Source organism: Eptatretus burgeri, chromosome 18, assembly GCF_056783735.1.
Source record: "Eptatretus burgeri isolate ZD-2024b chromosome 18, Ebu_testis_v1, whole genome shotgun sequence".
NCBI classification, from domain to species: Eukaryota; Metazoa; Chordata; class Myxini; order Myxiniformes; family Myxinidae; genus Eptatretus; species Eptatretus burgeri.
Genome location: NC_140978.1, coordinates 24,158,501 through 24,172,871, shown reverse-complemented (window position 1 = coordinate 24,172,871; position 14,371 = coordinate 24,158,501). Strand labels below are relative to the sequence as shown.

General features: G+C 43.4%; 1 protein-coding gene across 1 annotated transcript in view; it reads left to right on the top strand.

Annotated features, from left to right (window-relative positions):
* Window positions 1–14,371, top strand: part of LOC147008745 (uncharacterized) — a 37,070-nt gene that overhangs the window by 17,145 nt on the left and 5,554 nt on the right. Inside the window, exons 6-14 of the mRNA XM_085864480.1 lie at window positions 2,795–2,871; window positions 5,670–5,827; window positions 6,871–6,903; window positions 6,997–7,106; window positions 7,446–7,674; window positions 8,244–8,395; window positions 12,109–12,339; window positions 12,761–12,828; window positions 14,262–14,369. Of these exons, the coding sequence (XP_085720606.1) occupies window positions 2,795–2,871; window positions 5,670–5,827; window positions 6,871–6,903; window positions 6,997–7,106; window positions 7,446–7,674; window positions 8,244–8,395; window positions 12,109–12,339; window positions 12,761–12,828; window positions 14,262–14,369 (1,166 nt within the window). The remainder of the gene's footprint in view (window positions 1–2,794; window positions 2,872–5,669; window positions 5,828–6,870; window positions 6,904–6,996; window positions 7,107–7,445; window positions 7,675–8,243; window positions 8,396–12,108; window positions 12,340–12,760; window positions 12,829–14,261; window positions 14,370–14,371) is intronic.

The following is a 14,371-nucleotide window of genomic DNA, read 5'->3' as shown; positions in this document are numbered from 1 at the left end:
TGTCCACAGTCTCAAACAAGGGGACAGAGCCATATTGCTGGACATCTTGTACGCATTTCATTTTGTCTGCTGCCTTACCCTGCTTTACAAACTACGAGTTGATTTAGCAACCTCCCTCTCTGCCTCACTTCCTGGATTGGCTGGTAGATTCTGTGTGTGCTCACATTCATTGGATTGCCTTTGATGGCATTCTCTCCTAGACTTTATGTCTCGAGGCCAGTGTATCCTTCAAAGTAGTTCTAGGACCAATCCTGTTCTTGCTTGACATCACTGCCCTCTCTTCATTGCTCGAAAATTAATTATATGGTTTTTTTAATTACTTCACTCTGTGCAGGATAGTTCCTCATCCTCTGACGGACAAATTGTGGCAGCGTCCCTGTCTTCGGATGTTCAGAAAATAAGCCACTCGTATACCTAAAATGTCTTTTGGAACTATCTCTAAAATTTATTTCTGTCGCTTACCTCTGTGAAAGCCTTTTTGGCACAAGAGCTTCTGGGCCACAACCTGACGTGAGCAATTAATATCTCGAAGATAGCTTCCAAAGCCAATTACTGCGTCAGAACTATCAGCAAAGCCAAGTACGGTACTTCCTTCACTGTCTTCAGCTTATAATGATGTACAAGGAATTTATCCACTGTCATAATATGGCTCCCCCAGTCTCCACATTGAACTGGTCCTGCTGCTTCCCATATTGCCTTCCTTGAGGCCATGCATTCCAAAGCTTCTCAAGACAGGATGCTGAGTCTCAGGATCTGCTTCTTGCTCAACAAAGGCAGGTTGGTGGCCTATTTTTTTTTTTTTGCTGTCCCTCTTCTGGTCTTGCTTCACCTGCCATCTCACCTCTCTGCCCAACCCTTTCTCCTCCAGACCACACACGTTATACAAGAAATCTTTACCTTTTTACTCTCACCGTATCTCAGGTTAATGCTCATCACATTCATTCATCCCCACTCTTCTCTGATACGTCTTCCCAAGCAAGTGTTCTCAAGTCTTTTGCGCCAGTACAACAACTCTATTACTCACTGCAACCTCTTGGTCCTTCCCATTTCTCTGTCTGAGCTTTACTACACCTCCTGAGACCATGTCCTCCTTTCATCTGAGCTCCTCTCCTCATGTTGTGGTGCATCTATATGTTGTATTTCCTGTTTCGCCTTCATCTGTTAACCCTTTGCACCCTGTTGCTCTGCTCTTTCATGAGCCTCGACACCTGTGTAACATAATGTATATATATATATATATATATATATATATATATATATATATATATATATATATATATATATATATATATATATATATATATATATTGGATCTAGCCAGAGGATATGTGCTAAACACATCTGATTTAGTTAGTCCAACCCCACAACGCAGTGGGAGATGGGGTTTTGCAACCAGTGTGTGTGTGTGTGTGTGTGTGTGTGTGTGTGTGTGTGTGTGTGTGTGTGTGTGTGTGTGTGTGTGTGTGTGTGTGTGTGTGTGTGTGTGTGTGTGTGTGTGTGTGTGTCCAGGCCATAACTTTTATACCATTTGAGTTTTTGTCATCAAATTGTCAACAAACCTTTATTATGAGAATATGGAAAAAATAATTAATAATTAGGTCAAAATGTGAAAGAGCAAAGTTACAATGACTATAAATATCCCTTACTAGCCCGTTCACAGTGCGTCAAGCGTGAGACGCCCCGTTTTTAGATCCTCGTGGAGGATCTCTAAGTCTTACCCACGTTGTTCTTCATCGTCTTCTTGTGGACTTTTTTGTTTCACATCCTACAGTTTTCATCGAAACTTCCTGAAACTTGGCATATATATGTAAAAATACCCTCCACAGACAGTAACCATCTCCGATTTTGAAAATTCCTCCTAGAAAAAAAAGTTATGACGTCAAAATATCTCCGCTAATGGAAATCGCCTAACAAATTATCTCCGAAACTAGGCAAGCTTTTTGAATTCTGTTTGCGGGAATCAAACAGGGCATGAGCAGAGATGAATTACCGCACATATGATACATCACGATGACGTCATATAATTTTTTTATGACGTCATTCCTATTTTTTGACATTTTTTGTTTCACAACCCAGAGTTTTCATCGGATCTTCGTGAAACTTGCCGTGTATATGCAGAAAGCCCACGCGCAGGCAGCAACCATCTCCGATTTTGGAAATTCTTCCCAGAAAAAAGGTTGACGTCATAATATCGCCGCTAATGGAAATTGCCTAAAAAATTATCTCCGAAACCTGTTTGAATTTTGTTTGCGGGAATCAAGCCGGACATTAGCACAGACAATTTATCGCAAACCTGATAACATCACAATGACGTCATATTCGTTTTTATGATGTCATCTTTAAGAGGACGAGGATCTTAGCTCATTTGAGCTTGTTTAAAAAAATCGCTTCCGTGCCTCTTTATTTATTTACCATTGAGCTGCAGTGTTTCTGTCCAGGCCATAACCTTTTTACTAATTGAGCTTTTGTCATGAAATCTTCAACAAACTTTTATTTTGAGAATATGGAGAACACAAATGAATAAAATGTACAGTCTTTTTCTTCAAGTTTAGTTTGAGTACAAGGTGGACTCGGACGGGCTTTGCATTTTCAGATGCCTTCTAGTTTTACTTGTAATTGGCTTTTTTGTTACTCTAGTGAAGTGTAAACATAAATGTTAAGGAATCATTTTTGTGAACCTAACTTTAGGCCGACATGAGTCGTGCTTCATTAACCAAGATACTCTTTGTAATCAAATATCAAATGTAATTCCTGCTTTGAAATGCACAAATCAACTTGGCATTCTCTTGGACAGGCCATAAATGGAAACAAGGAATGTGGTCAAAGGAAGAAACAGAGATATTGAAAGCAAATATAGACAATTTTCTCAAGGTGAGCCTACATTCGTCACTCGGCACATGGTTTGCCTTCCTCTATCATTTTGTTACATCACTTGAACCATACTGATCAGGTATTGGCACTTGTTGTTATTTTAGTATTTCCTTGTCAGGTCAGAATACAACAACCTCTTTGAGTCTATGGCAATAGTGCCTGGACTCAGGAAAGAGGTGCTGATGAAATCTCGGGGACGATATTGTGATGTCACCAATTAATTTTTCTGGTTATTTATTAGCTGCTCTTACCTCTGTTGTTTTATTTTCTGATATCACTGAACAACAAATTTCAAAAAATTTTTTTTTACTGGAGATGTGTAAGGTGATTAAGACTAATTTGGGTACGCTGATTTCAAAAATCATAACCGTTTTGCTGTATCACGTCAGGATTTTCAGGAACAGAAATATTCCCATTGCCTAGAAGTCAGGATTTCAATGAAATTTACATATGTCTTTAACATGTCTATTTCGTACAATTGTTGTTAACTTGTGTTATATTTCTTTCTTTCAGATAAAGATGAGTAGGCATTCCTGTACCAATCATCCTGACAACTTCTGTTATGTCTGTGGTCGGTATACCAAAAAAGATCAACAGCGAAGTATATCTACAGCAGTGAAAATGAAGGCCGCCTACTTTCACTACTTCGGGTGTCAGGTGGGGGACCAAAAACAGAGCTGGGCACCACACATCTGCTGCACAAGCTGTCACACAACCTTGACTCAGTGGTTGGTGGGCAAGCGCGCGAGCATGCCATTTGCGGTGCCCATGATATGGCGTAAGCCGCAGAATCATCATGATGATTGTTATTTCTGCTGCACAAGCATCGCCGGCTTCAACAAGAAGACTAAAGGTCACATCAAGTACGCTGACTGCGTCTCTGCTGGTAAACCTGTGCCTCATGATGACGAGAACCCCGTTCCAACACCTCCAGCTGATCAGAACATAGCTGTAAGCAGTGGTGAAGAGGATGGTGATGATGAACCTTTTGAACCCGACACTCAAGAATCACACCTTCTGAACCAGGGAGACTTAAATGATCTTGTAAGAGATCTCTCGCTGTCAAAGGCGAAGGCAGAGCTGCTTGGATCAAGGCTGCAGCAGTGGAATCTACTTGAACCTAACACCAAGATATCCTTGTTCAGAGCACGTCACAGAGACATGGCTGAGTTCTTTGAGATGGAAGACACGATGACATTCTGCAGTGACATCAACGGTCTGTTGAAAGAACTTGGGTGTGATCACGATCCTGCAGACTGGCGCCTCTCTTCATCGACTCGGGGAAGAACAGCTTGAAGGCTGTTTTGCTCCACAATGGCAACGAGAAACCATCAGTCCCACTGGCTCACGCGTTCGGCATGACAGAGACCTATGAGACTATGCGGCAGCTGCTTGATTCCATCAAGTACAATGACTTCAACTGGCACATCTGCGGAGACTTGAAAGTGGTGGCGCTGTTGTTAGGGGTGCAGTCAGGCTACACGAAATACATGTGCTTCCTTTGTCTCTGGGATAGCAGAGACGACAAGAATCACTGGACGAAGAAAGATTGGGAAGAGCGAAAAGAGCATGTACCTGGTCGACACAACGTGAAGCATGTCGCCCTTGTCGACCCAGCCAAGGTTTTCCTTCCACCACTCCACATAAAGCTCGGCTTGATGAAAAGTTTTGGACGGGCAATGGATCTGAATGGGCGTGGGTTTTTATACCTCAAGGAAAAGTTTGGCAACACCTTGTCGGAGGCCAAGATCAAGGCTGGTGTCTTTGTTGGACCGCAAATCCGACAGATTATGAAGGACGAAACTTTTCCGACAACTCTAAACCCCAAAGAGCTGGCAGCGTGGAGGAGCTTCAAAGCTGTGACGGACAACTTCTTGGGGAACGAGCGCGCGGACAACTATGAAGAAATAGTGCAGCAGCTGCTGGAGTCCTTCAGGAAACTTGGCTCCAGGATGTCCCTGAAAATCCATTTCCTACACCAGCACCTGAACTTCTTCCCTGACAACTTGGGAGCAGTCTCGGACGAGCACGGCGAGCGATTCCACCAAGAGATTTCACTCATGGAGACGCGTTACCAAGGGCGGCACAACCCGAACATGATGGGCGATTTCTGCTGGTTCCTGCATCGTGAAACTGACACAGAGCAGCACAAACGCAAAGCCAAATGCCTAAAGCATTTTTAATTACATTCTAGTGGAGTTTTTCTGTAATTTCTATAATTTTGAAGCATTCATGATGAAATAAATGAATAAATGAATTTTTGTAAATTTCATTGAAATCCTGACTTCTAGGCAATGGGAATATTTCTGTTACTGAAAATCCTGACGTGATACAGCAAAACGGTTATGATTTTTGAAATCAGCGTACCCAAATTAGTCTAAATCACTTTACACATCTCCAGTAAAAATTTTTTGTTGTTCAGTGTATTTGGTCTTTTCGCTTGAAAAACATCAAAATATTAGTGCTTGTTGTACAGATTACGATTATCTCATATCAGACTCAGCGGTGTAATGGTTAGACGTACGCTCTGAGTCTGGGAGGTTGGTGGTTCATACCCCGGCCGAGTTATATCAAAGATTTAAAAAATGGTACATGCTGCTTCCTTGCTTGACATTTAGCATTTAAAAATGACAGAGCATGGACAAACAACCATAGTGCAGGATTTGATGGGACTCGTGCCTTCCTCTTGCATTGTAGTTCCCAAGGGAACTCATTATATTATCTTCTGATTTTAACCAGGATTGCAGAGAGTACTTTGAGCAAATCACCTTGTGTTTCCTTCAATCCGTGATGCGCAGAGCAATAATATCCGAGACGCAACTGAAGTGATCTTTGAGACGCCTAAGGATGAGCGTAAAGATTTTTATCGCAGCATTGCACGTGGGCTCAACCGACCACTCTTCGCCGTGTACCGCCGTGTTCTCCGCTTGTACGACAACCGCAACCACGTGGGAAAGTAAGTCAATACCACATCATTTGGTTTCACCTTACCTTGTGTTATTTAATTATTGCACAAGTATGTTTTTGGAAACTTCCAAGTTTTGCCAACCCGTCCCATTCCCATCACATTCCCTGATTATAGAGTCAAGTAATATGCAGAAAAGTGAGTTACTGAAGTTATAACTCGAGTGAAGTCAATCCCCACGCTTCCCACCAAAAGCAAACTTGATTAATGGCAAAAAGTTCCACCAGGAATGACTCAATATCAAATTTTGAGTGAAACATTTTTTTTAATTTTGACCCCTGTGACCGTAAGTTCCCACCCCTTGAGGCATGAACCCGTGGGTCAAATCCAAAGATCGTTACGTATGTCACACGTCCCCCAATGTTGATTGCATATGCAAAGTTTCATCGAAAAATGTTTAAAAATGTGCCCGTCATTGCATTTTTCAGTATTTGACCTTTTGATCCCGCTCCAGGGGGGGGGGCAAAAATGACACTGCTCTCGCACCTTCTTGCCATGTGGTGATCATAACTACCAAATTTGGTGAATTTCTGCACAACCGTTTAGGAGAGAGTGTGACAGACTGACAGACGGACGGACAGACAGACAGAAGGGCGGAGCCAATTACAATATCCCCCCATTATTTTCAAAAAGCGTGGAGATAAAAAACGTTTTGTTGGCTGGGAACGATTTTGGGCCATCTTTCACAAACCAATTTGTATGCTTGTCATGGCATTTAAATCTTTACAAGTCAATCGTTTATGCCCAGTGTATTAAAATTACGTTGCACATTATGACATCCACATTTGTTGAAAATTACGGCACCCCCATCGTAAAAACAAACAAATGAAGGCATCCTCATACACTTCTGCTTGAGGAGGTTCTCTGTCCAAATGCTCACCACATATTAGGTGGAGATCCTTGGGTAATGCTGCCCTTGCTGTTGCATGCAAAATGCTTTAATTGTCAAATAATTTTCTATTTGCTGCGTATGATTTCAAGTCGTATGATGATTTGTTCCACTTGTTTTTTTTTTTTCTGAAAACAACAAACAGATATTCCTCATTGGAGATCAAGCAACTCAAAGAGTGAGTGACTACTTTATCAATCTACATGTCAGACTTCACATTTGTTTATTTTAAGCACAATATCAGGGTAGTACTATCTTTGTGTCGGCGCAGGTTGCGTATGAAACATGGAAATGATTGGGCAGCAATCGGGGCAGCCCTTGGTCGCAGTGCATCGTCGGTAAAGGATCGCTGTCGACTCATGAAGGACACGTGTAACACAGGTCTCGCCTTTTTCTCTCCACTTTTTGCGACTCCTTCCTTCCCAGCAATGGCCCCTGCCACTCCTTTTCCCCTCAAAGCCCACCTTCTCCTTATGGACCACTCTCCCATTCCTTCCAGGCGTAATCCATCCTTTCTGGCCAGACCCTCACCTTTTCTGGCCATGTTCTGATCTTTCTGTGTCACAATGCTCCATCACTTCTATCCCCATCCTTCTCTTTTCGTTGAGACATTTCACAGCAGCAGCTAGGGTTCATATTATTTCAACTCATAACTGCAGCTTGGGATCTGTATAAACAGGCTTGCATTAAGCTGTGTGCTGCCGGGTTTGTGTCCAACAGGCAAGTGGGCGGTGGAGGAAGAACGGCGCCTGGCAAGTGTGGTTCATGAGATGACCGGTACACCTCCAGGCACGACTGTCACTCAGGGTGTGTGCTGGGCCGAGGTGGCTGAGCAAGTGAGAACGCGATCAGAGAAGCAGTGTCGCTCCAAATGGCTCAATTACCTCAACTGGAAGCAAAGTGGAGGGCGGGAATGGAGTAAAGATGATGATGTCAACCTCATTTTGAGGTGGGCTCCATAAAATTAAACTTGTTTTTTTTATTGAAACCTTTGACAATACAAATTTAGCACAAATATTGTACTTGCTTTCAGCATCATGGTGACCTGAGCATCCTTTAATATTGAGTGTGTTTCGAATGTCTTGATTCTGTGTTCACCTGTCTTCATCTCACTCACCTTATCCTACCCATCTCCCCTTGGTTGACTGACTGATACATGATGACTGCATCTCCCCTTGGTTCTCTGTCTGGAATGTTCACTTGCGCTTCAAGAATTTCAGCCAGCTGTGACTTCAAATTCTTCTGAAGTTTTTTTTTTTCTTCTAATTTTTCAAAATTTGGATTTTCAAATGGCCAATCGGGCAGATTTGATCAGAAAGTCCTGCAGAACAGAAATTCCAAATTTGATGCTTGTATCATAATTTGTACGATTTTTCTACTATCTACTACACTACCAGTGCTTGCTTCTCAAAACAATGATCATTGACTTCATTAATTGCTTTTGTTACGTGTGTGATTTTGGTTTCCATTATTTTGGTGGTCATCACCATGGCCATAATGGTTAATCTGCTCAATCAGGATAGCCGAGCTGCAGCCCAGCGAAGAGTCGCAGATCAGCTGGGAGAAGCTGGCAGCAGGGTGGTCCAGTGTTCGTTCCCCGCAGTGGCTTCATAGCAAATGGTGGTCGTTAAAGCGCCAGGTGACCAACCACCAGCAGCTTGCCTTCCCCGGTATGTGAACCTGCTTGCTGTCTTCAAGTTCCTCTTTTTCAATACTAAGTTTGAGCCTCAGGGAAGAGCTGATGACAGAGGATGAGAGATCATTACAGTAATATCAGGGAAGAAGAAAACAGGTGGACAACAAACTAACAGCTTGGTTTAACCAGACTCGGTGGCTTAATGGTTAGAGCATCTGCTCTGAGTCTTGGTCAGCGGTTTTAACCCAGCTGATGGACAAGCAACCACATGTTGGCAACCATAGCACAGGCTTTGATGGGCTGTTGGTCTTCTGTATTGAAGTTCCTTGTAAGTGAACTCATGTTATTTATTCATTATTATAATGGTCAAATAGCTTGGTTGGGCTCAAACAAACAGGATACAGTAAGTGCACAGAAATAGTTCAGCTTACATGTATGGGTTGAAGGAGGGGTGAAGTCAGCTGGAGTAGTACAGGTCATGAGTGTGAATTGATGATGGTATGAGATTGTGGTGGATCACCGTCTTAAAAGGATTGAAGAGAAGAACATGACTGGACAGACTCTGAAAGGCAGTTCCACAGTCGAGAGAAGATTGGGACAAAGAGTGTAAGGGAGCAGTTAACTTGGATTTGAGAAGTGGAACAAAGTATAGTCTGCTGGAGGAGTGTGTGCAACCAGGAGGTGCTGCTGGGTAAAGGACGAATTGCCAAGAGAGAAGGAGAAGATAAATCAGATATGTGGGAGCAGGTAGAAGACCACGAGGCCACCAACCACCTTGTGGTGGAAGAGATCTGCAGAATGATTTCAGCTTTCATTGTACTCAAAAACAACAACGATTTAAAACAGACATAAACATGTAGATGGATGCATAATATGTTCATTTAAGTTATCGTGTTATATAAGGTTATGTTTTCACCCCTGTCTGTTTTTCTGTTTGTCTGTCTGTGAGTATGATTTTTTAAAACGTTGTGGATGGATTTGGATGAAACTTGGTACTGTATACAGGTTGGGCATTTGACAAAGACAAATTGATTTGAGTTTGGTGAAGATCCGAATCCAGATCTGAATCCGAAAATTTTTCAATTTCTGAAATGATTCTTCACCATTGAGAGATGGGGCCAAAAAACAATAAACAGCATGATATTTCAAAAAAATTGTGGACAAGTTATGACACAACTTGGTGGATGAGTTGGTTAAGTGAAAACAAGCTAATTAAATTTTGATTAAGGTTCAGATGCAGATATGGCGTATCTTATTAACTCCAATGTTGGAGAGGAGACGATGAGAACAAGTGTGTGTCTACCCTCAGGAGAGCCAGAAAACAACATCTTTCTAATTTCAAGTCAGCACTCTCAAATCTGTCTCCCTCCTCCAAATCCTGGTGGCATCCAGTTAAGTCTGTTTCTGGTGTATGCTCCCCCTCCATCCCCTCCCTTACCTCAAATGGCCACACTGCTGAGACCGCTCGTGAAAAGGCTGAATGCCTAAATTCGGTGTTTGCATCAAAATCTTGTGTCTGAAACCCATCGCTTTCTGTACCCACCTTACCCAGTAGCACCCAACTGTCCCTGGACTCTGTGTCCTTTTCTCCTGACAAGGTGGACAGCTTGCTGTCAAACCTCGACTCAGATTCTACAACTGGTCCAGACGGCATCAATCCACGTGTCCTAAAAAAAAACTGCTCTGCTGCTCTTGCTCACCCTCTCTCTGTTCTATTCACCCTCTCATTTGCTCAAGGTCATCTGCCATCTGCTTGGAAATCAGCAAACATTACCGCTCTACATAACAAAAAGTACAAAACAGCCTGACAATGACAGACCAATTAGCCTTCTCCCAATCATCAGCAAGGTTGTGGAATCCATCATTGTTTCAGACATTAAATTTTTCCTCTTCTCCAATGGCTTGATTTCTGATCATCAATTTGGATTCAGACCAGGTCATTCTACCCTGGATATGCTGCTTCTGCTCTCGCAACAATGGATGGAGGTCCTCAATGCCAGACAGGAAATCAGTCATATCCATAGACATATCGCGTGCTTTCAATATGGTCTGGCACCCTGCCCTGCTCACCAAACTCTATTCCTATGGTATCCAAGGACACCTGCACTCATGGCTCGCAGACTTCCTCTCCTGTCGCAACCAACGTGTGGCCCTAAATATGGAGTTCTCTCATCCCCTCTTCTTGTCCAGGCTGGAGTTCCTCAAGGCAGTGTTCTGGGCCCTGTTCTTTTCCTGCTTTTCATCAATGATCTCTCTGTCTCTGAAAAATCGTCTTTATCGCTTTGCTGATGACTCCACCCTCTGCCGTACCATCTGTCATTCCTCTGATCAGCAGGCAGCAGCCTCTTCACTCTCCGTAGATCTGGATAAAATCACAAGCCGGTCCAACATGTGGAACATGTCTTTCAACCCTGACAAATCTCATATTCTCACGATGTCTCTCCGAAAGGACCTTCTGGAAAACCCCTCATCCCCTTTCTCAATGATCCTCTTGAAGAAGTTCTTTCATTCAAGCTTCTGGGTCTCACTATCTGCCATGATCTTTCCTGGGAAAGCCGCATTTCCAACCTGGCCTCTAAAGCCAGTCGCCGACTGGGCATCCTCCATCGTGCAAAGTCCTTCCTTGGCACACCTGAGCTCCTGACCACAACAAAGCTTTCATCCACAGCCTGATGGAGTACTGCTCTCCCCTCTGAGCTGGTGCTCCCGCCTCTCACCTTTCTCGGCTTCACACTGTGGAAACCAAGGCATTTCGGATAATTGGTATCTCCCGCAATGAGGCTGAGTCTTTGGGATTCTCACTCTCACTGCAGGAAGGTCGGTGGTCTTTCTGTCTCTTACCGTCTCCTCTCCAGCCTCGGCCCCCTTGCTCTGTTTGAGATGTGTCCCTCCCCCATATTTCCGCAGGGTGCTGAAGGTCCACCAGCAACCCCCTTCTGGTAAAACTACCAAAATCAAGAATCACTGCTCACCTTCACTCTTTCGTTCTATTTTTTCCCCACCTTTGGAACAAACTCCCTCACTCTCTTCAATCCCATTCTTCCCTCCAGGCCTTCAAAACAGCTGTTCACCACCATCTCTTATCATCCCCCATCCTAAACCACGATCTTTTCTCCCCCCATTAATCCACCCCAAACCCATCTCATTCAAATTCCCTGCTTTCCTTCCTGAAAGTTCCTGTAGTGTCCATCTTGTTTTACCCTGTGTGCCCCACCCCATCCCTCTCCCTTCCACATATCTCCTCATGTCTCTGTTCCACACTGTTTTTTTCCTTCTCTCTCGTACCCCTCTTATCTCCTGCTCCCCTTGTTGTACGTTCTGTGTGTTTGCTCTCATACAACCCTCGACAGTGTATACAAAAAAAAAAAATGTGGGATACGAAATGTAAAATATTCAGCCTGGTGAAGGTATGTGCTCCTGAGTGCCGTTCTACTTTTATAACGTACCCACCAGGGGGATTTAGCGTTTTGGAGTGGAGGACTAAATTGAGAAAATAAAAGTGGGCAGTGGGGAGAGGAGATGAAAAGGCTTGAGAACAGATAGGAGTTAGTGAAGGCACATATGGTATATGAAGCGCACAAACGGGTTGGGGGGGAGGAGGGTGTAATCAGTGATTCCGTCACATGTGATATAAGGCCCACTCTCTCCTGTCCCTTTTATATTCAATATCTGATTGCAAAATGTACCCATCAAATCGATATATGCTTCAAAACACCATGAGAGTATAATGTGTGTGTTGTGTTACAGACCTTTTGGAGTTTCTCGAGAGCTCCCACGTGCCAATATTGCGACAGGCGGCTCGACGTGCAGCTGCAGTGGCTCCAGGAGGTCCTGTAACGACGTCGTTGTCTTCATCAGAACTCGCACATGTGGTACCATCAGCGCTGCGCCTCAAGGGGTGTAGACTAGAAGCTTCATCTGCCTTGCCACAGACCACCCTTGCAACGTTACAGATTCCTGTTCACATAACACAAGCTGGTACGAGTCGTTACCATCTAGGATAGGTTCGAAAAATCAACCTTTTTCACCTTTAAAAGCCTTAAGTACCCCTGATGACGACTACGACGTTGTTGAAATGTCAGGCCTTTATCCACATGATAAAGTGTGGATAAAGAAAGGAGGTTACATCTCGGCATGCAAACGAATTGAAAACAATATTTTTCAGTGGAATTTTTTGTTATCTTCGCGAAAGACTCATGCCATATGCCTTTGCAAATTCAAATAAAAGCACATCATTCCGCGAGAGATCCATGGCAGGCCATTTTTCACTGTGGAAGCATCGATCAGTATTCATGTTCAGCAACCTTTTATTTCCTGCCGTGGTAATCTCTGCCCAGCTAATATGAACAAATGCAATTGAGGAGCTCTTAGTTCTGTGACATCTGCGTGTCGTTCTCAGGCGATTCCACAGATGGAGAGACGCTCACCATCAATGGTTCTACACTGCAGGCCTTTGAAATCGTTCCGGTACGTTTGGTTCTCTTTGGGATATCGGAATTCAATAACCCTATGGGAGAGCAGGATCTCTTTTAAGCACTTAATACCGTGTTATGGGAAGAAATGGATTTGACATTTTCAAGTACACATCGGTTCTGGTTCTATCAACCTTTCACACACCAATGGTAAATAAAAACAAGGGTTTTTAACACAGATTTCCTTCCTTGACATCAGTGGTGCCTGATTGCCAATAAGAAAAGAGAGAAAAAAGTGTATTTTGGCCTGAAAAATGTGCAGTTATTGTAAGTCCGTTGATTGTCTGTTCAAAAGAAACGCGAAGAACAGTAATCTGAAGGTTTGAAATAGCTTTTTACCTCCGTCACCAAAGGTGGATCGGAGGTTATGGTTTCGCCCATCATTTGTCTTTCTGTGAGCAGGATATTTAAAAAAGTTATGCATGGATTCGGATGAAATGTGGTGGACTAGTTGGGTGTGTGGAAAGACCAAATGTATTCGATTTTGGTGAAGCTCCGGATCCAGATACTAGAAATTTTAAAGTGATTTTTCACCGTTGAGAGATCGGGCCAAAAACGATATTTTGCATGATATCTCAAAAAGTTTTGGACGGATTCGGACGAAACTTGGTGGATGAGCTGGGAAGGTGACAAGAACAAGCCGAATAGGTCCGGATGCAGATCCAGCTCATCAGTGGGATACAAAACGTAAACTGTTCAGCCTGGCGGAGGTATGCGCTCTACCGAGTGCCGTTGCAGTTTAATCTGTGAACAAAACGAAAATCTTAGTTTTCCTCATCAATGATGACATCACCAAAAATCTTTTGAGTGATGTGTTGCTATTCACCTCCCAGGAAAAAAATGTCAAAGTTTGAACTGTCAGGATACCTTATCTAACAGCTGTTGGGATACCTGAGAGATATGCACACTCACCTCTGAGCCGTCTAGCCTGGGTTTGAATCCCGACTCAGCTATAAACTGTCATCCTGGTGTTTCTCAGGCAGGGTGATTCATCAATGTGTGTGCCGTCCATCGGATGGACATTAAACTGGATGTCCCGTTTGCTGGAATTAGTTGGTGGAGGTCAAAGATCCCACTGTGTCCTTCGCGAAGAGTACGTGAGCTATCGCCGGCACCCTGAACAAATTCCAAATTCCTGCTCTGACCTACAGGGGGCACTGCATCTGCAGCATAGCCATGTGTTGCTTTCAAAAAGAAAGGAACCATAAACTTGATATTTGGAACAAAGTCAAAGTTATGTTGTGAGACGCTGGAAAACTTTGCAGCTGTAATCTTACTGTTTCTACCATTCTGGACAACTTACACTTGTCTTAATCACAACACTACACACATTGTGAGATAACCCGTATCTGTATGTATTTGAAGACAGTGCTGTGTCATTTTGCCGTTTTGGTTTGTGGAGTTTTAACACGTGTGCTTTTCGCTCAGTCCTTCCATCTGCAACCCATGGCGACTCTCGGCACATTGCTCCTTCAGACAAGCTCTTCTCAGTCCTTACCCCTCACCCTTGCACCAGGATCCTCATCTGCCCTTTCCGC